The sequence below is a fragment of the Oryctolagus cuniculus genome, chromosome 20 (assembly GCF_964237555.1).
Source record: "Oryctolagus cuniculus chromosome 20, mOryCun1.1, whole genome shotgun sequence".
Taxonomy (NCBI): domain Eukaryota; kingdom Metazoa; phylum Chordata; class Mammalia; order Lagomorpha; family Leporidae; genus Oryctolagus; species Oryctolagus cuniculus.
In genome coordinates, this window is record NC_091451.1 from 12,823,728 (window position 1) to 12,848,092 (window position 24,365).

Here is a 24,365-nt window from a genome sequence, read left to right on the forward strand (position 1 = left end):
TTTATTCTGTAACACTATTGGTTTTTGCATGTTAACTTTATACCCTGTAATTTTGCTGAATGTATTAGTACTAAAACTTTTTAGTAGCATCTTTGGGTTTTCTATGTATAGTATCATGTCATGTGTAAACAATGACTATTTGACTTCCTTCTTTATGATTTGAAAGTCCTTCATTAATTTCTCTTGCATAATTGCTCAGGCTAAGAATATCAGTACTAAGTTGAATAAAAATGGGGAAAGTGGCATCCTTATCTTGTCCCAGATCTTAGAGAGAAAGCTTTTATCTTTCCTACATTATTTCATCTTTCCTACAGTATTATGCTAGCTGGTAACGTATTATGTATGTCCTTTATTACATTGAGTTACACTGCTTCTATACCTCATTTGTTCAGAATAAAAACATGAAGTGATGTTGAAGTTTATCTGATGTCTGTTCTGCATCTTTTGAGATGATCATGTGATATTTGTCCTTCATTGATGTGGTATATTTGCTGATTTGCATATATGTTATTTGCATATACGTAAACCATCCTTGCAGCCCTGGAAAGAATCTTACTTGATCATGGTGCATAATCTTTTCATTGTGATGCTGTGTTTGTTTTTTCCCCCCTACCTTGGGATTTGTTAATACATTAAGTGCTCTGGGTCTCAGCAAAAACATGATAATTACTACAGCTCATTTCTCATTTTAATGTGATATTACTATAAAGAGAACAGATTCAATGTAGTTCATAGATAGAATACTAAGAATATAATAATACTTCCTTCCCTTTTCTCTCTCTTCCTTCCTTTCTTCATTCCTTCATTTTCCTATTATTTATAATTTTTGAGATAGCATATTTTTAATTTACCTAATAATCAAAGGCTTAATACTCCACTAAATAAAGAGTTCAACAAATAAAAAGAATAAAAATGGTTCAGAAGGAATATAGACAACATTTATAAATCATTCATCACAGTAAATTTTAAAATAATCAGAATTTTTTTATTAAAGATTTTTATTTATTTTATTTATTTGAAAATCAGAGTTGAAAAATTGAAGAAAAGAGTGTTAAATTCAGAAAAGGTAAACATTGGGCTGGCGCCACGGCTCGCTAGGCTAATCCTCCACCTGCGGCGCCTGCACCCTGGTTCCTAGTCCCGGTCGGGGCACCGGATTCTGTCCCGGTTGCTCTTCTTCCAGTCCAGCTCTCTCCTGTGGCCAGGGAGTGCAGTGGAGGATGGCCCAAGTGCTTGGGCCCTGCACCCACATGGGAGACCAAGAGGAAGCACCCGGCTCCTGCCTTCGGATCGGCACAGCATGCCAGCCGTAGCGGCCATTTGGGGGGTGAAACAACGGAAGGAAGACCTTTCTCTCTGTCTCTCTCATGGTCTAACTCTGCCTGTCAAAAAGAAAAAGGAAAAGGAAAAGGAAAAGAAAAGGTAAACATTGGTTAACTGCAAGAATGAATTATCAGATGAATCTAGGATGTCTCTGAAACTATGTGTCCATCTGCTGGTTCACTCCCCAGATGGCTGCAATGGCTTTAGCTGAGCTGATAGGAAGCCAGGAGCCAGGAGCTTCTTTCGGGTCTCCCACGTGGGTGCAGGGGCCCAAGGACTTGGGCTATCTTTTACTGCTTTTCCAGGCCAGAGCAGAGAGCATCCTCCACTGCACTCCCAGGCCACAGCAGAGAGCTGGCCTGGAAGAGGGGCAACCTGGACAGGATCTGGCGCCCCGACTGGGACTAGAACCCAGGGTGCTGGCGCCACAGGCAGAGGATTAGCCTAGTGAGCCGCAGCGCCAGCCAATGTTTCCCTTTTAACCCTGATTTTATGTATTTTTTTTAAAGATTTTATTTGTTTATTTAAGAGATAGAGTTACAGACAAAGATAGAGGTAGAGACAGAGAGAAAGGTCTTCTGTCCGCTGGTTGACTCCCCAGGTGGCCACAATGGCCAGAGCTGCGTCAATCCAAAGCCAGGAGCCAGGTACTTCTTCCGGGTCTCCCCCATGGGTGCAGGGGCCCAAGAACTTGGGCCATCTTCTACTGCTTTTCCAGCCACAGCAGAGAGCTGAATTGGAAGAGGAGCAGCCGGGACTAGAGCCAGTGCCAATATGGGATGCCCGTGCCACAGTGGAGGATTAACCTATTGCACCATGCCACCAGCCCCTAATTTTTTGCATTTAAATATTCTTTATTCTTGGTCTACCTAAGGGATTGTCCAGATCATGTATATTTTGAAAGAGCCTCCTTTTTGTTTCATTGATATTTGTTGTTGTTGCTGTTGTTGTCTCTGTATCATTTATTTGTGCTCTAAGTTTTATTATTTCTTTTTTCTACTGATTTCAGACACAGTTGTTCTGTTTTGTAGTCCCTTGTAGCCTAGTGATGAGTTGCTTACTTGAGATCTTTCTGGCTTCTTTTTTTTTTTTTTTTTTTTTTTGTAGGGACTGATTGCTATAAAATTCCCTCTTAGTACTTTTACTTTATGCCTGTGCTTCCATTTCCATTTGTTTCAATAGATTTTTTAAATTTCTTCCTAGATCCAGTACTTGCTCAGGAGTTTAAGCTGTTTTGTTTTGTTTTAAAGATTTATTTATTTAATTAGAGGCAGAATAATAGGTAGAGAAGGAGGAAGAGAGATCTTCCATCCACTAATTCACTCCCCAAATGTACATAAGAGACCAAAGCCAGGAACCAGGAATTCTGTTAGAGGAAATCTGGATTGGAAATGGAGGCAGGACTCGGCCCCAGATACTCTGTTATGGGATGAGGGCATCCCAAGTGGCTACTCAACTCCCTGCACCAAAATTCTCACCCCAAGATTTAAGCTATTTAATTTCCATGTATTTATATATTTGCCCTAGTTTTCCTTGTTACTGATTTCTAGTTTTTATTGCATTATACTCAGAAAATAAAGATAATGTGATTAGTCTTTTTTAATCTGTTGAGGCTTATTTGGTGACCTACCTTGTGGCCTATCCTGTAGGATGTGCTGCTGAGAAGAATATGTATTCTGTAGCTGTTGTACAAAATGTTCTGTAGATCAAATTGATCTACAGTGCAGATAAGTGTTTCTTTGTTGATTTTCTGTCTGGGTGATTTGTCCATTTCTGAAAGTGGGATGTTAAATTTCACTATTTTTATTGTATTTTAGTCTGTCTTTCCCTTTAGGTCTGTTATTTGCTTTATGTATTCGGGTGCTTCAATATAAGGTACATGCATATTTACAATTATCTTCTCTGGTTGGTATGAACTTTTTATCATTACATAACGGCTTTCCTCGTCTCTCTTACTGCCTTTGACTTAACAGTAACTTTTTCTGCTGGAATTATGACTACTCCTGCTTTTTAGGGAATTCTATTTGCATGGAATATTTTGTTGCATCCTTTCACTTTCAGTTTGTGTGTGTCTTTGAAGGAAAAGTGTGCAATGGGCCTCTGTATGGTTTATTTTCTTCTTTTCTCTTAGAATTTGAGTATGTTCACTACCTGTAACCTTTGAGAGCTTGATTATGTTACATCTGAGCCTATAGTTCATTGGGTGGAATCTGACTGCTGACCTTTGACTGCTGATACCTCTCTAGTTGTGTCTTTCTCTAGGTTGGAAGTTTTCTGTTAGTTTCTTTTACAATATGCTTTCTATCCCTACAGCATTCTCAAATACCTCTTGAGCCCCAGTAACCTGGACATGTGCTCTTTTCATGCTGTCCCAAATTTCCTATAACCTTTTCTTGTTCCTTTTGATTGGTTTTTTTCTCCTCCAACACTGTATTTTCAAATAGCCTGTCTCTTTGAGCTGACTGATTCTTTTATTATCTGTTCTGCTATCCATGCCTTCTATTGCATTTTTTGGTTTTGCTTACAGGACTTTTCAATTGAGGTATTTCTGTTTGATTTTGTTAATTACTTCCATCTCTCTAACAAGTTCTTTTTGTTTTCCTATGAACCGGAGGATGATAGATCTCTTTCTCTTTCTCTGGCTCTCCCTATCTCTCACTCTACCTTTGAAATAAATTAAAAGAAAAAAAAGATTGCATTTCCAAGCCTCTCTTGAAGCTAAGTGTAGCTAAGTCCTAACCAAGGGATGTCCACGGAAACCACCTCAGGAAATAACTGTAAAGAAATGGAGCACTTCCTCTTTAGTCCTTCTTCCTTCCTGCTGGAATGCAGAGGTGATAGCTGAAGCTCCAGCAGCCGTATTAGAATAAGAGAAGAAAGCCACTTCCTGAAGGTATCAAAAGAAAGTAGGAACTTTGGGACCAGCAGGTTAAACTGCCACCTGAAACACATGCATCCCATATGAAAGATATTTCCAGTCCCAGCTGCTCTACTTCCCACCCAGCTCCCTGCTTATGTGTCTGGGAAAGCAGCAGAAAATGGCCCAGGTACTTGGGCTCCTGCACCCATGTGGGGACCTGGTAGGAGTTCCTGGCTCCTGCCTTCTGCTTGGTCCAACTCCAACCATTGTGACTATTTGGGGAGTAAACCAGTAAGTGGAAGATTCTCTCTCCCTCTCTCTCTCTAATTCTGCCTTTCAAATATCAAATAAATGAATTAATAAAGCTTTAAAAATAGATGATGAAGAAGGTAGAAAAATGAGCCAGGATAATATATATAATCCCAAATTGTTGAAAGAAAAACTAGAATATATAGTCACCTCTTTAACAGATCTTTTCTTCTTCAGTTGCTTTTATTCTTTTAACCCCATAATACAGATGTCACCTAGAATTTTCTCTTTTTGAGGATTTCTTTATTTATTTGAAAGGCAGAGAGAGAGTGAGAGAATCTTACCTTACATCCACTGGTTCACTCCCCAAATGGCCACAGCAGCCAGGTCTGGGCTGGGCTGCAGCTGGGAGCCGGAATATCCATCCTGTCCTCCCTCATAGGTGGCAGGGGCTTGAGTACTTCAGCCATCTTACACTGCTTTCCAAAGCTCATTAACAGCAAGCCGGGTAGGAAGCAGAGCAGCTGGGATTCACATTACCAGTCACAGCAGCAGCTCAACCCACTGCACCACAATCCAGCCCCTCACTTAAAATGTTCAACCATCATTGTTTTTCATTCACATATTCTCCTTGGGTAATTAGACATCACATTGATGATTCCCAAATTGTATGTCCAATTCCTAACTTTTTCTCGAGTTCTAGACTTATATTTCTAATAGTTCATGTATCTAATAACTCAAAAATTTATGCCTCCAAAGTTCAAACTGTCTTCACCCTCACATATACTACTGCTTTTTAAAATTACATTCATATGGAAACACATACAGAGAGATATGTATTGTGTGTATGTATGCATACACACATCCTTATGTATATAAGTCTGGATGTTTCTATATATACATCACAGATGTAGATATTAATTTTTGCAGGTGCTTCATTAGGTATAGTACATGCAGTAGTCCCTAAAATAGGGTTCCATCATGACAATGCTTTACAGAATTGTAGATAGGCATTCATCAAATTATCTCACATATAAATGTTGTTTAATTATGGTCATTTCTATGAATGAGAAGAACATGGCATCATGTGAGGAATAATAGAATCATTTGGCTTTCTTCTTCTTACAATAAATAACCTTTTTTGTTAGACAAAGGTGGCGTGAAATAACTTCTAAAATAAACTATCTACCTTTAATGCTTTTTTAGAAAAAGTTTTTATTTATTTATTTATTTGAGAAGTAGAGTTACAGAGAGAAGGAGAAATAGAAAGGTCTTCCATCCACTGGTTCACTCCCCACCCAAATGGCCACAATGGCCAGAGCCATGCCAGTCTGAAGCCAGGAGCTTCTTCCAGGTCTCCCACACAGGTGCAGGGGCCCAAGCACTCGGGTCTCTTCCATGGCTTTCCCAGGCCATACTGGAGAGCTGGATCTGAAGAGGAGTAGCTGGGAATTGAACCACCACCCATATGGGATTCCAGTGCTGCAGGCGGAGGCTTAGCACACCACACCACAGCGCCGGCCCTAATTTCTGAAAATATTTAATACAATTCAGTACTCAAATGTCCTAGCAAATTGACTGTTTTTCTTGTCCAAATTTCCATATCTTTTCTTCCTAATTATGTCTTTATTGTTCATAAGTCTAACAAAATGTCAAGGACTGACATCGTGACATTACCATTAGTACTGGGAATGTTGATGTAGAAACTAAATAAAAGAGCTTCTGTGAAAATAGTTTTATGTTCTTTGTATGTAAAAAATGACACATAACATCAAGACTTCTTCCCTGTCACAGTCTATCTGTTTCTTCCTACGTTTTATATGGTTTATGGTATTTGTTAGCTGAATGTTAACTGTTTGTTATTTTTCATATGTGTTTCAAGTCTTTTGCATAAAACTGAATTTCTCATTCTTAGAAGAGTTATGACCAGTAGTGGTAGACCAGATCATGAACTAAGTTATACATGATCTAAAATAATGACTTTGTTTCGATGTAAATGTTAATATTAAAAAGTAACCTGAATTATTGTCTATGTTTGAGTAATTTTAGGATATTGCTCTTTAATTATCAATATTGAATAATAACATGTTAAATGTTTACTACTTCTAAATGCTAAATAATTTACATACATTCTCTTACTTACTTTGTAGTAATCCAGTGAGGTGGATACTATCATTATCCTCATTTTTCAGATAAAGAAAATGGCAAGTCAAAAAATACTCATCCATATCCTAGCAGAAATCACATATCATACTTAAATAGCAAATTGAGAAAAATTTAATATGGGCCTATGGTATTTACAATGGTTTGTGCAGAATTTAGGGAACACAACAAGAAATCTTGGGGTGAAGGGAAAGAGTACTGTTAGAATCCAGAAAAAAAAAAGCTGCAAGAAAGAAGGAACTGTGATCTTTAATTGAGACACACAAGGCCTAGTGGAGAAAGACTCAGAGGAATAAATATTAGACCTGAAGTTCCTCTCAACAGACTGAACCCTACTCGAAGCCAGAGAACACAAAATAGCTTGTTAACACTGTCCATAAAGGTCAGCTTGTGACAGAATATGAAGAAGGTTGAAAATGAATGAAATGGAAATGGAAAATAATTAGAAATTAAATAACTTACTCAAGAATTTAAACTATTAAATGGCAAAGTCAATATATGAGTGAAAAACACTACTTCCATTCACGATGCTAACCTGCTTCTCATATAAAAAATGTTTGGTGAAGTATTACTTGCTGGAAAAAAATATTTTGTCTGAAACTGTCCTATCCTAAATTGTTGGATGTATTTGAATCTAAGTAAAAATTGCACCAGCTATTTGAGAGCTGAGCAGCAAAGAATGCCCTGGCCCTCAAAAAAAAACTTAGATACGGGTATTGATTTACATGTTGTTGGCATTTTCAGAATGTTATACCATGGCTGTTCCTCTTGTTCAGATTCCAGACTCCATCATTTCTCGTGGTGTTCAGGTGCTCCCACGAGACACAGCCTCCCTCAGCACTACTCCTTCAGAATCACCTCGTGCTCAGGCCACATCTCGCCTCTCTACAGCTTCCTGCCCAACACCAAAAGTAAGTACAGCTCATTGGCACCTGACACCTGCTCTGCTGTGGAAATCTGGGGAAACTAACCAATATTTTCCTGTACTTGTCAAGGTTGGATTGCATGCAACATAATACTATGAAAAAAAATGGAATATAAAGTAGATACCACTCATTTTTCACTAATTGTCACATTAGACCACGAGTAGGACAATCTAGAGGTTTCATAGAAAATGTCTACTCCTACATCACAGCTAGGGATATCACTTCCTATAACTCCTGTTTCTTTGATGTAGACTTGTTATTTTTAACCATACTCATCAGTATAGATATAAAATTATTTATACTGAGAATAAGTGTATTTTTGGCCATTAAACAACAAGATTAAAAAAATACTATCACCAAAGGTTGTTTTTTGTTTTTGTTTTTGTTTTTGTTTTTGTTTTAATTTGTCCAGTCTGGGGTAGCTCCCAGCTCTAGTATCATTCCAAATTTTTTCAAATATATTCAACTTGGAATGTGGCTGCCTAATATTTGGAAACAAATCTAAATTTATTAGAAAGAAAGTTTTAATGCCAACCTTTGAGGGAGGGAGTTTTTTCGTCTTTATTTTTATATGCTTATCACTGAATCATAATGGGAGAAAGGATTAGACATTTGTTTCTTGCCTACATCTTCATGTGTTTGATAAATTACCTAGCCTCCTTAATTATTGTTGTGATTGCCTTCTCCTAGAATCTCTCTCCTGAATCAGTTAGTCCTTTGTGCTTTCAGGTTCTTTATGTGATAGATCCCATATTGCTATTAAAAGGTTAACAGTAACTTCCTTCTTATTTACTAGCACAAGAACTAAGATATCAGGCTGTATATTAAATTTACTCTAAGGATCTGACAGTTAATTTTTCAAACTGTAGCTTTTTGTCTATCATCAAATTTAAGCACCTATGTTGGTATCTTCCTCAATTCCAGCTTTTTATCAGTTTTATGAATATTACAAATTACATTTGACTAAAAGTGATCTCAAACATTCTAGATGTGGCAGTGCAATTTGTTATATGTTTTGTAATAAAACCTTCCCAACAAAGTCTTCAGAGTATTAACTCTTGTATATCACTGTTTTTTAGACATATGTCAAAAATAATAGATTACTTTTGTCATCTAAATGAGGTCGTAAATCTCACTGGAGAAAAACTATAAGAACATTCTATATGTAAAGTGCATTTCATTGCCAACTGGGTACCAGTCAGCTACATTTGCAACTGAATGAAATCAGAGTTCTTAAACCCTGGTTGGGAAAACCAAGGTTTCATCTGTCTTTTAAGTTATTTTTTAAAAAATGCCATGATTTGTCTATATTCAATTCCAACTGTACAAGCTAAATGCATTTGAGAAATAATTAAAAGTAAAAGCTAGATCCACTCTAAGATATTTACTTCACTGAATATTTAGGCCTAAATATTGAGAATACAGAACTATCCAAGTTTCTGTTGTTTTTCTGTGATAACATACTGTGATTGTAAGTATTTTGGAAATATCTTAGGCCAAATTATATAGTAGTTCTTAAGCCTTTATAAGCATTGTAATTACATCTTAGTTACAAAGAAGATATCACATACAATTTTCAAAATCACTCAGCACTTCCACATCCTCCAAAGTAAAGCACTAGAAATGTTAACATTTATTGAATTAATTTACTTATTGTAAAACTTTTGAAAAACAAGTAGCTTGTCTTGATATTTTCAAATATTCAAACTGACAATGAATTCAAATGAAGCACTGTGTTTTTATCCAGGAATAAAATTGTGTTCCTTTTATATGATTTTTTCTAGCACTGGAATTCTGGGAATTTATTACTTTGTTGTTAATTTTAAAAATAAACTTTAAATGATGAATTAGAATACTAATATAATACCACTAGATACTTTAAATATTGATATTTTAAGAAGTAAAAGATGTCAAATTATCCTTTCTAATAAAAATCTCTTATAAATGATAAGACTGCTTAATTGAACTTAAAATATGTGTTCTTATAAGTGCTTTAATTTCAATGACAGATACTGTCAGATACAGTCTCCATCTAGGTTCCTGGAGTTTACAGTTTAGTTGGGAGTTTACTAACATAAATGAGTAGGTAAACAAGAAATTTTAATAATTAAAATTTCACTATAACTTAATAATCATATTTTTAAGTACATGTAAAAGATGTACTGATAGAAATAATAGCAGGAGGGATACTTGGCATTGTGTCACAGTGTGTTAGATTGCTAGTTATGACGCTGGCATTCATGGCAGAGTGCCATTTCCAGTCCTGGCTACTGTGCTTCTAGTCCAGCTCCTTGCAGCAGATGATGGTCCATGTACTGAGCCCTTGCCACCCATGTGGGAGGCCAAGCTGGAGTTCAGGCTCCTGGCTTCAGCTTGGCCCAACCCTGGCTATTGTGGCCATTTGTGGAGTGAAAAAGCAGATTGAACACCATCCCCCTTTCCCTTCAATCTCCCTTTCTGTGTGTACCTTTCAAATAAAATAAAAATAAAGAAATCTTTAAAAAAAGAAGGAATAGAGGAAGAGGAGGGCAGTGCAGGGAAGGGAAGGGAAGGAAAGGAAGGAACAGGGCAGGGAGAAGAAGAGCAGGAGAACCTCATCTAGATAGGCTGATCAGAGAAGGCCCTCCAAGAAGTAACATTTCACTGCGGGTGAAAACAAATAATAAAATCCTAACATGAGGTTTGGTGTTGGATAGAGGCTTAATGAATTATATATAGCAATAATGACTGCTTTAAAGGCAGTGGACACCAATCAAGAACGCTATAGCTAAAACTTTCAATAGTATGTGAAAGATAAGACTGCTTAATTAAATTTAAAATATGTGTTCTTTTTTTTTGTTTGTTTGTTTTTTTTTGTTTTTTTTTTTTGCCAGGCAGAGTGGACAGTGAGAGAGAGACAGAGAGAAAGTTCTTCCTTTTGCCGTTGGTTCACCCTCCAATGGCCGCCGCGGCCGGCGCACTGTGCTGATCCGAAGCCAGGAGCCAGGTGCTTTTCCTGGTCTCCCCTGGGGTGCAGGGCCCAAGCACTTGGGCCATCCTCCACTGCCTTCCCGGGCCATAGCAGAGAGCTGGCCTGGAAGAGGGGCAACTGGGACAGAATCCGGCGCCCCTACCGGGACTAGAACCCGGTGCCAGCGCCGCAAGGCGGAGGATTAGCCTATTGAGCCACGGCACCAGCCAATATGTGTTCTTATAAGTGCTTTAATTTCAATGACAGATATTGTCAGATACAGTCTCCACTGACTTCAAACTCCAATTTCAAATTTCAATTTCTTTATGTTAGATAATGATTTTTTTAGCCTCTCCTCACTGAGTCATATATCAAGGTCATAGGTTTTGATACTTCCCTCTGTTTTAGGTGAGTTAGTTATTTTAATTTTTATAACATAGAAATTTGAAGCAAAAGAAAACAAAAGTGATTTGCTCTAATTTGAGCAATTGGATAATTATGATGTTATAAGGAATATAAAATACCAGCAAGTTTTGAGAGTAAAAGGGTAGTGCATTTTGACTTTGTGTACATTCTGAAGTACATGTAAGACATCCTGAAGTTTGTGTAAGACATCCAAGGAATAGTATTCAACACAAAATATGGAAATACAGTTTGAGTTGGACATCTTTATTGTTACTGCATATTGGTTCTAATATTTAGAGTCCAGTACATGTTAGTGTTGGCAAAACCCCATACGTATCCCCTTTCTACATCATAGAATGTCATGTGCAGAAATATATGTTTAAATGTATTTTCTTTACATCAGAAATATAATTTAGTCATGAATGACCAGCACTAGAAAGGGTACCTGACTTAACAGCAGCAGTCCTGGATTCAAAGGCTTGTTTCTTTTCTTAGTAACCGTATTTGATTAAGCAAGTCATTTAACTTTTCTGAGCAGCTTCATGTCTGTTGAGAGACTTAAAATCCCTGTCTCCCTGAGAGTGTGTTAGTTCATTAAATTAAGTAAGTCTTTTCTAATGGTGCAGAAACAAGTGAGCCTGTTAGCACTGTTCCTTCCTTTAAACAGATAAAATAAGTCACTATAAATTATAATAAAGTATAATAAATATTATTATTTATTAGCAGGAGTACAGGATATTATGGAAATAATCATCAAAAACACTTAAATTAGTTTGTGAGAACTCAATGGTTAAATAACCAAGAATTGATTCAAAACTAACTGTTCCAACCTTTTTCTCTATGTCCTTTATCACTAGACTATAGATCTCTAAATTCGTGTTTGCATTTACTTCTCTAGGTCAACAACTATAATGTTAAACATCATTTGGATTCACATTTTGTATGTATACTGAAGTAAAGTATTCTAGATTGTCCTTTCATCCTTTAAGATTCTCCAGCTTTAGTGAGAGAAAGATTTATAAAATATACCATGTTTTCATTTCTTTTCTCTATGTGAATTACAATCTAATGAAGACTACCATACATCAGCTTTTCTAAATAATTATTAATAAAATAGCATTTTCTCCAGCAAATATTTACTTGCTGAAATAACATTTTATTACATATGAGATAAAAAGGCATTTTTATGTCAGATATTTTCTTTTAAATGAAATCTGACTGGAATGAATGATTTTCAGTCCTCTTGTTTCCTGATACATTGTATGTCTTAAGAACAAATTTGGGATTTTTAGTTTTTCATCACCCTAAATAGAATAGTGCCTAAGCCAAAGAAATAAAATCATATGTGGATTCTATTTAAAGAAATGTAGGCTTTATCTAGAGAACTTGCGTTCTAAAATGGTGATAGTGTTCTAAAAAGGATGTGCTGAAATAATAATTCTCTAACACATAAATTCTCTTTTAGAGTGAACATTATTCACAACTAAGGACAGCAGCATCTCTCAGAATCTCTATTTAAAAATCAAGTTAAGAGGTTTGAGGTACAAAATAATAATCGGAACAAAAGAAAAAAATCCAAACTTTTGATCAGTTTTGCCCTTTAGTTGATGTTTGTTTCAGACATTATTAAAATAGAAAACATTTTATTGATCAATTTTCTATTAGTTTTTTATTTCCTACTTATTTGAACTTGGACATTTAAAAAGAGAATGTAATCTTTAGCCACATATTCCCCTTTACCTTAAAAGTTAGAATTTTATGCCCAGACTAACCAGTAAGTTGAGGGTTTTCCCCCTTTAGAACAAAAATGTAAACACCTGCAGTATCTAATTTCACTAAAGTTCATATAATGACTTAAAAGTAAATGTGCTGAAATATCTTTATGTGAAAGGATGTCCCTTTAATACACTAATGTCTTATCTCACATCCAATTTGAAAAATTGTGAGTCCTTGTAGGTTTCTATTTTTGTCCTTTGAGCCAAAGGAATTAGAATAATCTGGATAGACTATTAACTCATGGTCTTAAATGTGTGAGTTTGAAAGGAAGTTTTGATTTCCTTTACCCATAAAGGTGATGCTATTGATCCAGTATCAACATAATTTTCTCTGTGAAATTCTACGCTAGTAATGTTTAGTTTTACAAACTATAACATATTTGTACCACTTTCCTTTGTAAACACCAGAATGAGAGTTGGCTAGTTTATTGGCAAAACCTGAGACTCCCAAGTCTCTGGGGAATCTCACGTATTTGCTACAATTCTAAACTAAGTAAAGGTATGAACTTGTGCCTACAAGTTGAGGTTCTGTGTGTGTGTATGTGTGTGTGTGTGTTTAAATTATTTTTAAGAGCATAAGCAAATTCAGTAAAATTCAACAAAATGAAATTTTTTACTTTTGTCTCAAATGATATCAACACTAGTGTATTATTATATGATCAACTGTTAATGACATTTTAGAAATTGATGAATTCCAGTTCTACATGTAGAATCAACGAACAACAAAAAGGTTGGGAACTACTAAATTATTGAAATCAAAAATATATTCACTGAACCTAGACTTTATTTTTCTCTTGTACAAAGTTTATTGCCCATCTGGGAAAGATTAAGCAATAATTCTCTCAACATTATTGGTCAAATCTAGCAATTGTTTTACATTTTTCAAATACATGTTGATGTGTGACTTAATGCAAAGCAATTGAATTCTCACATTTGCTTTCTTTCAGTCTGTTTTAATACGCTGTTTTTATTGAAGAATATGAAAAAAACAAACCAGCCTCACAAAGATATGTTATTAGAAAAGGAAAGTTTATTTTATTAGCATTTTCAGATGATTGTGACTATTTTTTGATACTACACCAAGAATTTACAATTTTTGTTCCATTAAAGATAGTTGAAATGTAGGATACGAAAACCTATCTAGTACCATTCAGGGCTCTGATGCAGTAAAATTTAGTGGTCAGTCTTGCACTTTGAAAAAACTTTTACACAAGCATGATTTTAGAACACACATATTGGCCATTTGGAAAATATAATTCTTCCAAATGCTGACATACTTCATTATATCAAAATCATCTTTGTTAATCTAATCACCACATTGGGAAGTATTGGAAACCATGAAGCTGATGGTGGCTGACATACATTTTCCTGTTGATTTTCCTTTAATTGACAGGCAAACTTTGTTCATTTTCATGAAGGTGTCTAGAAAGCATCTCAGTCTGAATAATAATAGTTGATTAATTATTCTTTCATTCTTTCAAGTAAAAATGATATCCTGTGTATACACTGGATAGTTTAGAAACATGAGGTAGGCCTAAAATGTAAGATGCCAGTTAAGATACCGTTGTTCCATATTGGAGTAATTGGATTTGATCCCTGACTCCAGCTTCCTGCTGATGTAGACTCCGGAAGGTAGTGGTGATGGTTCAGGTGATTGGGTCCTGCCATCCACATGCGAAACTTGAAATTAGTTCTCAACTCCGAGCTTCAAACCCTCAGTCTCAGGCTATTGCAGGCATTTGGGAAGTTAACAGAATAGGGATTTGTCTCTCTCCCACCCCCTCCCTCTCCCTCCACATCTCCCCTCGCCCTCCTTTTCCTGTCTCCTTCTCCCTCTCAAATAAAAATATGCATATATATTAAAAATAAACTGACAAATTCAATCTACAACTCAAACATTTTCATAAGCACTTTTCCTTGAGACAGACAACATCAGGATGCAGCAGTATTTTAGTTATACTTCCCATTATGTCATACTCAAAGGTCAACTTTTAGTTAATTAAATTGATACTTACTGTTTCATTGAGGATAAGTACTAAATGAGACTAGCCTTTTTAAAAAAATGTTACCACATGGCAGTGAATAATATGACTATTCATACTACTTACATCCACTTCCTTTACTTGCAATGAGGTTTCAGTCCACCAATGCTTTTGAAACATCAGTACAAATTTCAGCTTAGTGAAAAATGCAAATAATGTTTTGGTAATACTAGTAATTTTGGCCTTGTGGACCCCTTGAAAGGGTTTTTTTCATGAATCATGAAGAACCACTGATAAAATAAATCAGCAACACGTTCAAGTTTCCTGAAAATATTCTGAGTCACAATAAGGTATGTTGAGCTTTATTTTTTCCATATTTACCATAGAGAGGATATTGGAATGGTATTCTCAAACAGATCTGATCCTTTATGTAAATAACTAGCAATAACATGCTTAAGCATTAAAAAATAGTTCACTCTGAGTATATTCTAGGTTGATTCTAGATTAGTGAAAAAAACTTCATAATCTTAGAAGATACAAGACCAGAAATTGTAATTCCTAACTAATTCTATTTTCAGTGTCATGTTTCTTCCATGTCTAGCTAACATCTCATGTTTTCCCAGGATATCCTGTCTTCTACCCTCTTTTAAGTAATACCTGAATTGTTGGAAAATAATTTTATAAAGGATAGCTCATTTTCTGTTTTATTTGAAAGGCAGAGAGACAGCAATTCCCCATCCACTGACTCACTCAGATGGCTCATTGAAAAATTAGTTTTGCACATTTAAAATTTGGGAAATTTCAAATAAAAAACAAATTTGCAGTATTTCCTAGTGCTGACATATGTTTATGCTCAGCTGGCATTGTTTAGACCCTCCAGACTATTTTATCATTTATATTACATTCCTGACTCCCATAGACATTTGAAATCTGTTTTCTGCTCTAGTTCATTAACATCTAGTTTCCCTTTGCATGTTTGTCTTGCTGTTTATCATAGTTTCTGAGCAAAACAGAATTTTGAGACTTCAAAGAAAATATAGTACTCTTACTTCCTTTTCTAATGAGAAAGGTGCTACCCAGTGTGGCACAATATTTTATATTTTAATAAAATGGAAATTAGAAAACAGTGTGTTTCAACTGTAAACACTGTGTTTGCAAATTATTTTTAGTGGTTTTATTATGATTTTATACTACGTATATAGGATTCCACTTTCGTGACTGTTCCTTCTTTGATTTAAATGTCCCCTCTGCTTTTGTGTTTAATGATAATTGAAAATGGAATTTATTGATCCCTTTCTAAGTATTTAGTGTTCACAGAACAATGTTTTTCACTGAAGCTAACCATGAAATGTATAATTGCCACTCTGAAATCTGAACTTTCAAGTGAAAATTGATACCTGTAAAGATACAGAAAACAGTTATTATTAGCTATAGAATTAATATTTTATGGCTAAGACAAACTAAAATTGGCATGGTCTCTTTCTTATTTTAAAGAAATAAAATATGTTCATTGCAAAAAATTTAGGAAACTCATATGAGAAAAATGTTGTTGTAAAATGCTCTACATAAATAACCATTGTTAAAATTTTGCTGTATATAATTCTCATTTTTCTGTGCATTCAAATATTTTATCATAATGGCAAGGCAGTAATTAAGAGTCTAGATTCTAATGTCTGACAAGCCTGGGGATGAATCTCACCTTTTCCATGCCCTAGATGTATGATTTTCAGGAAGGTACTTCCCTCTAAGTATCTCATCTGTTAAATAAAAATAATAATACTATTTGCCTTAAAGAGTTGTTGGAAGAATTTTTAAATGTATATGAATCATTTAGCACTATTTTGAAATATAAATACTCACTAAATATTAGCTATTGTTAAACTGTCTATAGTAGTTGAACCTATTTGTACACTTAGTAATATAAATATCTTTGTATGTCATTTTTAAATGTTTTAAATTATCTTCTAGAATGGGGGTAAGGAAGCTTTTTTCTGCAAAAGGCTAAGTGGATATTTATAACACCATTTGTGGGCCATACAGAATTATCAACTTGAAAATCAGCCTGCTATAACTTTCTTGAATTTCAAGTCCCATCTGCAGTGCCAGACCTAATGATTTCACAGGCCTCATACAACCCACCCCTGTTCGAGAATGTTATTTTGATTATTGTTTATTAATTGATAGAGGTAACATAGCTTTTTCACCAGCTTTTATTCTGGATATTTTTCAGTATAGATAATCTTCTGGAAGTGAATGTTTTGGAACTTTCTCCTAATTAAATTTAACTTGTATATAATTATACTAATTATACCTTTGTGGAAATTATATGCAGATCTTTTGTCTCATGAGTAATATAGCTTACATGGCTACCAGGAATAGATCAGTATTGCATCTTCATTAATTCATCTTAATGAGATATTGGAAGAAACAGTTTTAGTATTTGCGTTTGACTGATTTACTGGCAGCATGTAAAATTCATGAACCCAGAACTTTTGAAAAGCTAACAACATTGATTATGAAAGTATTGCACTAGAGGCAGTACATAATGAGAACCAACCCCCAAGTTTGCTTCTTTGTAACTTGAGAACCAGCAGTTTCTTTAGCTATAACAAGAAGATGTTAAATAGCTTCTAAAGTCCTTTGTAAGGCTATAATTCTATTTTTAGCATACTTCCTAAACCAACTGAATATTTTTCTTGTTCTCATATTTATTGAAATCTAATTCACATACAATTATTTTACACTTATTTATTTCAGCTAGTACATAATGTTTGAGGTTGTCAACTAAAAATATTGTAACTTCACTTGAGATCGTTCTCATTTAGGTCAACGTTATGTCTGTTAAACAGAATACTGATTTTTTTCAGTGCCCAGTAGTTTTATTCAGGTGATAAGCAGAGAGGGAAGTGAATTTAGAAATACAAGAAAAAGTGAAATTAAGAATATTAACATTGTATGAAAGCAGACCAAGAAACATCACCTGTGCCAACATTTTAGCAGCAAAATACATTAGATATAGGCATGATTCAAATCCATGTAATTAACTGGCCATGCCCATTGAGAAATTTAGAAGAGAGTATATTTTAAATTAAACTGTTCTCTAGCTCTTCATATTTTAAAATTATACAGGTGTAAGCATTTGACATAATGATTAAAGCACCACTTTAGATCCCCATATTTGTTAATCAAGTGCCTGAGTTTGAATCCCAGTTTTGCTTCCAATTCCAGCTTCCTGCTAAGCTTGACCTGGGAGGCAGCAGGTAATGGCCCTATGTTAGGTAACCTGGATTTGAGTTCAAGGCTCCAGGCTTTGGCCTGGCCTAGCTCCTAATGTTGCAGCCATTTGGGGAGTGAATCAGAGGATGTAAGAGCTCTCTCTGTTATGTCTGTGTTTCTGTGTCTCTCTCTTTGTCTCTCTTAGTCTCTCTGCCTTTCAAAGTAAAAACTAATAAAGGAAGAAAGCTTTTTTGATCAAATTATATGATATGTATTCTGAAATTAGTCAGATATTTTCTGGCCCAAAATTTCAGGACTATCTTCTTTTCCTTCTCATTCTGTTTTTATTAAAATAATAATAATAATAATAATAATTCAGAAGTCATTCAGTGAATGTGTTTTCTACATATTATGTGTCAAATATTATATTAGGCATTGATAGATATAGCAATGAATAGATTAAATAACATTTGCCTCAAGGAGCTTATAGTGGAGCTGATGTGAAAGTAAAATATTTACAACAAATTTAATAGATGAAGAGTTGATGTCCTCAGGTGCTCTTCTAATCTTGTACAGAAAATAATAACATGCTTTAAAGACAGGAAAACACATTTCATAAAAGAAATATGTGGTCAAATAAATACATGAAAAAAGTACCCTCACTAGAAATCTACATTTTAAAGGAATACAAATTTTGCAACAAGATTGATAACTATTTTAAAATTGAAATCATCAATGCTGTAATGAGCAGTGTCATGAATATTATTATTCACAATGATAGGAATATAAATTTGTGTAACCTTTTAAGCAAATAAGTCATTTGCTTGAAATGCATTATACCTTACAGAAAAAGAGAAATGACCTTGATTTTTTTTAGCCAGTGACTTTGTTTCTAGAAATTTATCCAAAAGAAATTACTAGAAAGGCCATCAAAGACTACATACAAAGTTAGCACAGCATGTTTATATTAGAGAAAAATTACCACAATTAATGCTTATATTAAATAACTTGTAGATACAGATATTCTATAATCTTAGAAAATCATACCTTTCAGAATATTTAATGACTGAGAAACATAATAATATGGTTTTTAAAAGTAAACAAAGCTGCTTAGGGACGGACCCATAGTTTACTTTTTGCAAAGTATATTATTTTTATAATCAGGAAAATAGGTTTTTGTTTTTGTTTTTAAATTAGGACATAGTCATGATAGAGATGTCCTTTTGCCCACTTTTCAGATTTATAGTAAATCTTTATAGAGCCAACTCTAGTTACTTATAACTGTTTATATCCAGAATAAGCATCTTAATCCTGCTGAGTAGGAAATTATATCATATTTCAATGGAAATTCAAAGATAAACATTCTTTTCTAAAACACAACCAATAAAAATTATTAATAACATATAATATACTATTTAAAAGTCATCTATTTTAATATAGCTAATTTGTAGTATCTTTTTGACAGATTTAAAAATTTGAGGAAGAAAAAAAACATTGATAAAATTATCCTCTGGCTAGTGGCAAGTAATAATTTACTTAAAAATGTCTCATTTTGCAGACATTATATTGTCTATGGGTTCAAAGCTATTCTAGAATATAAGGATCAAAATTGCAATCATATAATAAAATATAAGTAAATAATTACAAATGTTAATAGATGATAAAGAATCAAAGCCTTCAAATATGCAAGAGCAGGGGTATATGAAAGATCTGTAACTTGCTACGCTACAAGGATGCTATTTTATGACTTCTCATTTCTTCATTACTCTTTGTAACTTCACTTGGTGTTTTTTATACTTTCATTGATTTTTATACTCATATTGCCTTTCCTCCAGAAACACATTAATTATTTTTTCATTGACACATTTGTATAATTCTTAGTTCTCTTGTCTCTTTTTGCTTTGACTTAATAAATCATGAGTGAAACAGAGTTGCTATACAATGAGGCACAAATTTTATCCAAAGGGCTGAATAATGTAATATGAATAATATACTGAAGTGAAATACTCACTAGATCCCAAAAGTATTTCATTACTTATGGGAGTTTGTTTAAATGTTGAACTCTTAAGCAAAACGTTTTTACAAGATGATATACTTAGAGCAAACAAACTAAGAAGCTGAAATGTTTGTCTATCTAAACCAATATAAAGTATATAATTGGGAAAAAAGTAGATCTGTTACTCATTCCAGAGGCGAGAGCCTCAATTTAATGAAAAACTTGAAAATTAGAAATTAATATCTACTGTGCTTTTTTTTAATAATTAGTGTGTTCAGAAAGCCACTGAACTCTCTTAACTCAATTCCTTCCTTGGTAAAATAAACAAATACAAAATATGCAACCTGTTCTAAAACATTTTCACCAAACATCTTGTAACTAAAGAGAATTGTAAATGCATATATCTGATAACATAGAAGCCTCCCTTAATGCGGCTGCCACAACCTAAAATTTTATTGAAGCTTCATATTTTATTTTTTAATAATATAAAATTGACTTTCTGTTCCAAAATATGTATTAGTTCTAGTGAAAATGTAATTTATAATTACTATTTGACAAGTGAGGTGAGGGTAGGGCAGGATAGATCTCTACCTTGTTAGTAAGAGAAATGACTTTACAGTGAGCTCAGTTTCAGAAAATTGGGCCAGATCAAAAGAGATCAATGCCACGTATTAGATTAAGATCCAGGCAATTTTTTTTTGGTGCATGATATTTCCAAATCCAAATACTTACAAAAATGTAACTAAAACAGCATAGTCACTTTATTGCTTTACAGTTTGCATCCTAGAAATTGATCTCTGGGAGTAATTTCCTCAATAATTAATCCATAAAGATTCCTAGAATTTTCAAAAGAGATGATATAGTGTAATGCTATATTTTCAGGCTGTTTCTAGTGGAAAGTTTGTTAAATATATTCAGGCTGGGTAAGAGACTGAATAGAAGATCTAAATGTTCTTTATCCTATAGTTAATAGTTTTTAACAAACTCAGTGAAAGCCTTCTTCAGGTTGATGAAATCATCAATGATATTTTTTGTTTTGCTATAAACATGTTAATTTTCAACTTATGTTTGTAAACCAGTAATCTCAGCTGACTCATGATCCTCACAGTTCTTAATATCCTCTTCTCAAAGTTCACTTATATTGCATTCATCCTATGTTTGATATAAGTTGAGCATCACTAATGTGAAAATCCAAAACCTTTTGCATGTCATGTTGATGCTCAAAAGTGTGCATCAAAATGAAAAAAAAACTTCAAAATCTGAAACGCTTCTGGACCCAAGCATTTCAGATAAGGAAATTCATCCTATATGAAAACTAATAATTTAAACTCTCTTAGCTATTGATAAAGAATGTTTAGCCTCATAGAAAAGCATGTATAAAAGCAGCCAGCTTTTATAATTATCATGAAAAGCAAATTAATTCATCTTATGTAAATGTTAATCTTTTGTGATTTCTTTTAAATTCTTATCCAAAATAATAGTAATTAGTCATTTGGATCAGCTATGAATATCTTATCTATGCTAATTGATGATGAAAGGTTGACTAAAATGAGAACATTACATTAATTTCATCACTGATTTCACTATTCCTTGTTTCTCAAATTTTAGTGTATAGAAACAGATCTTCAAATTTATGAATTTTTTCAGAATTAGATATTATTATATGCTTCAGGAGCCACAAAAAATGAAATGAAACTTGAATTATAATCACATCCAATTTTAAAAACCACAATGATTTTCTAAAGTCTTCCTCCTATGAAAGTTTCAAAGACAGAGTTGTGTATAGCAAATTGATGTCACACATTATAAGCTATCTGCTCCCTCAGAGTCTCTATTTAAATCAATCTTATAGCCTGCTTTTCAAATTCACAGTTCAGTGATGATTATCTTTTTTTCTTTTTACATTTTCTTCTGTAAATTTATGAACTTGTACTTGCATTTGGAATGGAAATGGTATAGAAGAATTTCTTCATCTATAAATACAGTAACAAAATTTCTTATACAGATGGACAAACAAAAATGGAGATTTTAATATATACATATACATCCTCTTATAAGCATCAACTTTTTACTAGCCCATTTATTTCCAAGCCTATTAAGGAAATACACTTTCAAACCAGAAATTTTGAACTGGGATATTGTTCCTTAATCTTGAAGAAGATATCTCATGTTGCTGGACTTAATATTATTTTAAGCCTTCGGCAAATAAAATCTAGTAAATGTTCACTTGTTGATATATAACATTTCAGAAATCGTAATGGTTTCTGTAAGTTTTCAGAAAGCAGCATGAGGCATTTGAATTTATATTTTTATAGGAAACTACCAAGTCTATTTTATTATCCAGTTACTGTGAATTTCCATTTAAGATGGAAAACCACTTTTGATATAAAGCTGTTCCCTATTAGCAAAGAAATAGCATAATAGAATGAGGAGGTATTATGAACACAGTCTCCATCAGGAGGTCCACTCTTAGAAGGTGTTGACATTCTAATTAGTATTCATTGTTTGTAAATTTGACTATTCTGTGTGAGTAAGAAGAGTGACAATTAGTGATTGTCTTTTTTACAATAATGGCTAATACTAAAGAAATAGTAAAAACTTGTTATATCAAGCCGAAAGTTGATGCAGTTCCTCTGTGCCAAAAACGTGTTTTTTCAAAACAAATTCATTTTTCTCCGTAGTATTTTTCAGCAGTAATCCATATGCTATCAGAAGTGTCCTAAACGGGTAAGACAGTCTATACATCCTGCTTCAGGAAATGAAATTTTGTATTATGATCAGATTTCTTATTTTTTCTGAGGACTTTAGTGCCGGGAACTTGGCATCACACTGATATTTCCTTTGTATCCTAATATGAGAGGGAGCATCGCAGCCAACTCCATCTGTGCCGGTTTGAATTGAGACCATCGTTGTGCGATGGCCTGAAGCTTCTTTCCTTTTCTCACCCTTTTTGTGCCTGGCTTGCTTCCTTAAATTAATAAAACATTAGTTCTTATTAGAGCTCTGTTTTAAAATACCTTACTTAATAAAACACTTGGTGTTAAGAATCTTCTGTTGCTCTTTTATATAGTGATGTGAAAAAGTTTTAAAAACAGCGATTTTATTTTTTATTTTCCCTACCTTACCTAAAAGGAAAATTCATTTGGGATAACAGAAAGCTTTGAGGGAGTGAATATATTGGTCTGGCATTAAAATTTTCTATTTGGGCAGCACAATTGTTTAATTGATAATCTCAGTGACAGCTGAGCAGCCTCAGTGCTTGGGTCAACAAGTAGAGGAGCTTCACTCTGTCACTTTTCAAGAATGATGCTTGTCAGGACTGATCTTTTCACCTAGAAAACACTCGTGTTTCTAGTCATGCTAATAATGTTTTCTGATATTGAAATGGAACAGATACAAAACATTGGAAGAGTGCATAGGTATATTTTTAATTCTTTGTTTTTCATAAGCCAAATGCAAATGTAATACTACTCCAGATACTGCTTCATCAGAAGTCCCCAAGATAACCAAAAGTAAGTGCCAATTTCCTCATCTCAGGAATAGTCCTGAAACAGACTGAATTCTAGTGCCCAGACTATTTGCAGAGCATGTCATACAGCCTATAAGTTAGTTAACTTCTTACATCCTAAGATGTACCTAAAATAGAGAATTGATGTTCTTGCATGTGTTACTAATGTGTAGAAAATTTTTTAAGTTCACTTTTTCTTTATTCTGTCTCTTTTACCCATCTTCCCTCATTGTAGCAAATTAGACGGCCGGATGAAAGCAAAGGAGTTGCTAGTAGAGTTGGATCCCTCAAAGTAAATATGTTTCTAACATTTTTTTTTTTTGGCAAGATTTCGTCTATAGCCTACACTTCTTCCTTTTTGGAGGGCGGGGGAGGTAGGGGGCTTTTTCCATTTTTCACCATCCCATTTTTTTTATTTTAATATTTTTATTGGCTGTTGGGTCATTTTATTTTTTTTGTTTCAGCTACACATAGAGCAACCAGCTGAAGGCAAGCTGCCAAATAACTAGCTTTGAATGGCACCACAAACAAGAGAAAGGGCAACTGCCTCATTACAGGTGCCTATAATTTGGGGTTCTAGAGTAAACCGTTCCTCTGATTGATGTCACTGACTGTGTGTTAAGTTCCTGTTACACAGAGAACTAATATATCTTCCCCTTCTAACTCTTTTGTAAGAAGTATTTAAATGTTTAATGTCATCACCATTTGTAGTTCATTCCAGAACAAATTATGAGACAGTAACATGTATTGAGTATATATAGTCTTAAAAATTAGAAAGGAATTTTATATTACTAGTAAAATGAGCCAACATTTAGGTAATAGTGTTTATGTACTCTTAACTACCCTTTATGTTTTTAAAGTTTAAAAAATTGATATGACAATCAACTGAAACAAATATCTAAATATTTGCAATTTGTGTATATAATTTGCTAATATATAACTGAAAAATTTCTAATTTGATGGTTCCATTTGTTAGTTGCTGAATATCCATTTGGTCAGTATATCTTGGACA

General features: G+C 34.0%; 1 protein-coding gene across 21 annotated transcripts in view; it reads left to right on the forward strand.

Moving 5' to 3' along the window:
* The window catches only part of GPHN (gephyrin), a 566,685-nt gene that overhangs the window by 344,782 nt on the left and 197,538 nt on the right, over window positions 1-24,365 (forward strand). For 11 of the 21 annotated variants that reach the window (XM_070065103.1, XM_070065105.1, XM_051826364.2 and 8 more), the window contains 2 exons: window positions 7,372-7,506; window positions 23,589-23,645. The exons of 1 other annotated variant lie outside the window; for it this stretch is intronic. In XM_070065103.1, the coding sequence (XP_069921204.1) occupies window positions 7,372-7,506; window positions 23,589-23,645 (192 nt within the window). The remainder of the gene's footprint in view (window positions 1-7,371; window positions 7,507-23,588; window positions 23,646-24,365) is intronic. 9 more of the 21 variants (XM_070065109.1, XM_051826369.2, XM_070065106.1 and 6 more) reach the window with 1 other exon arrangement.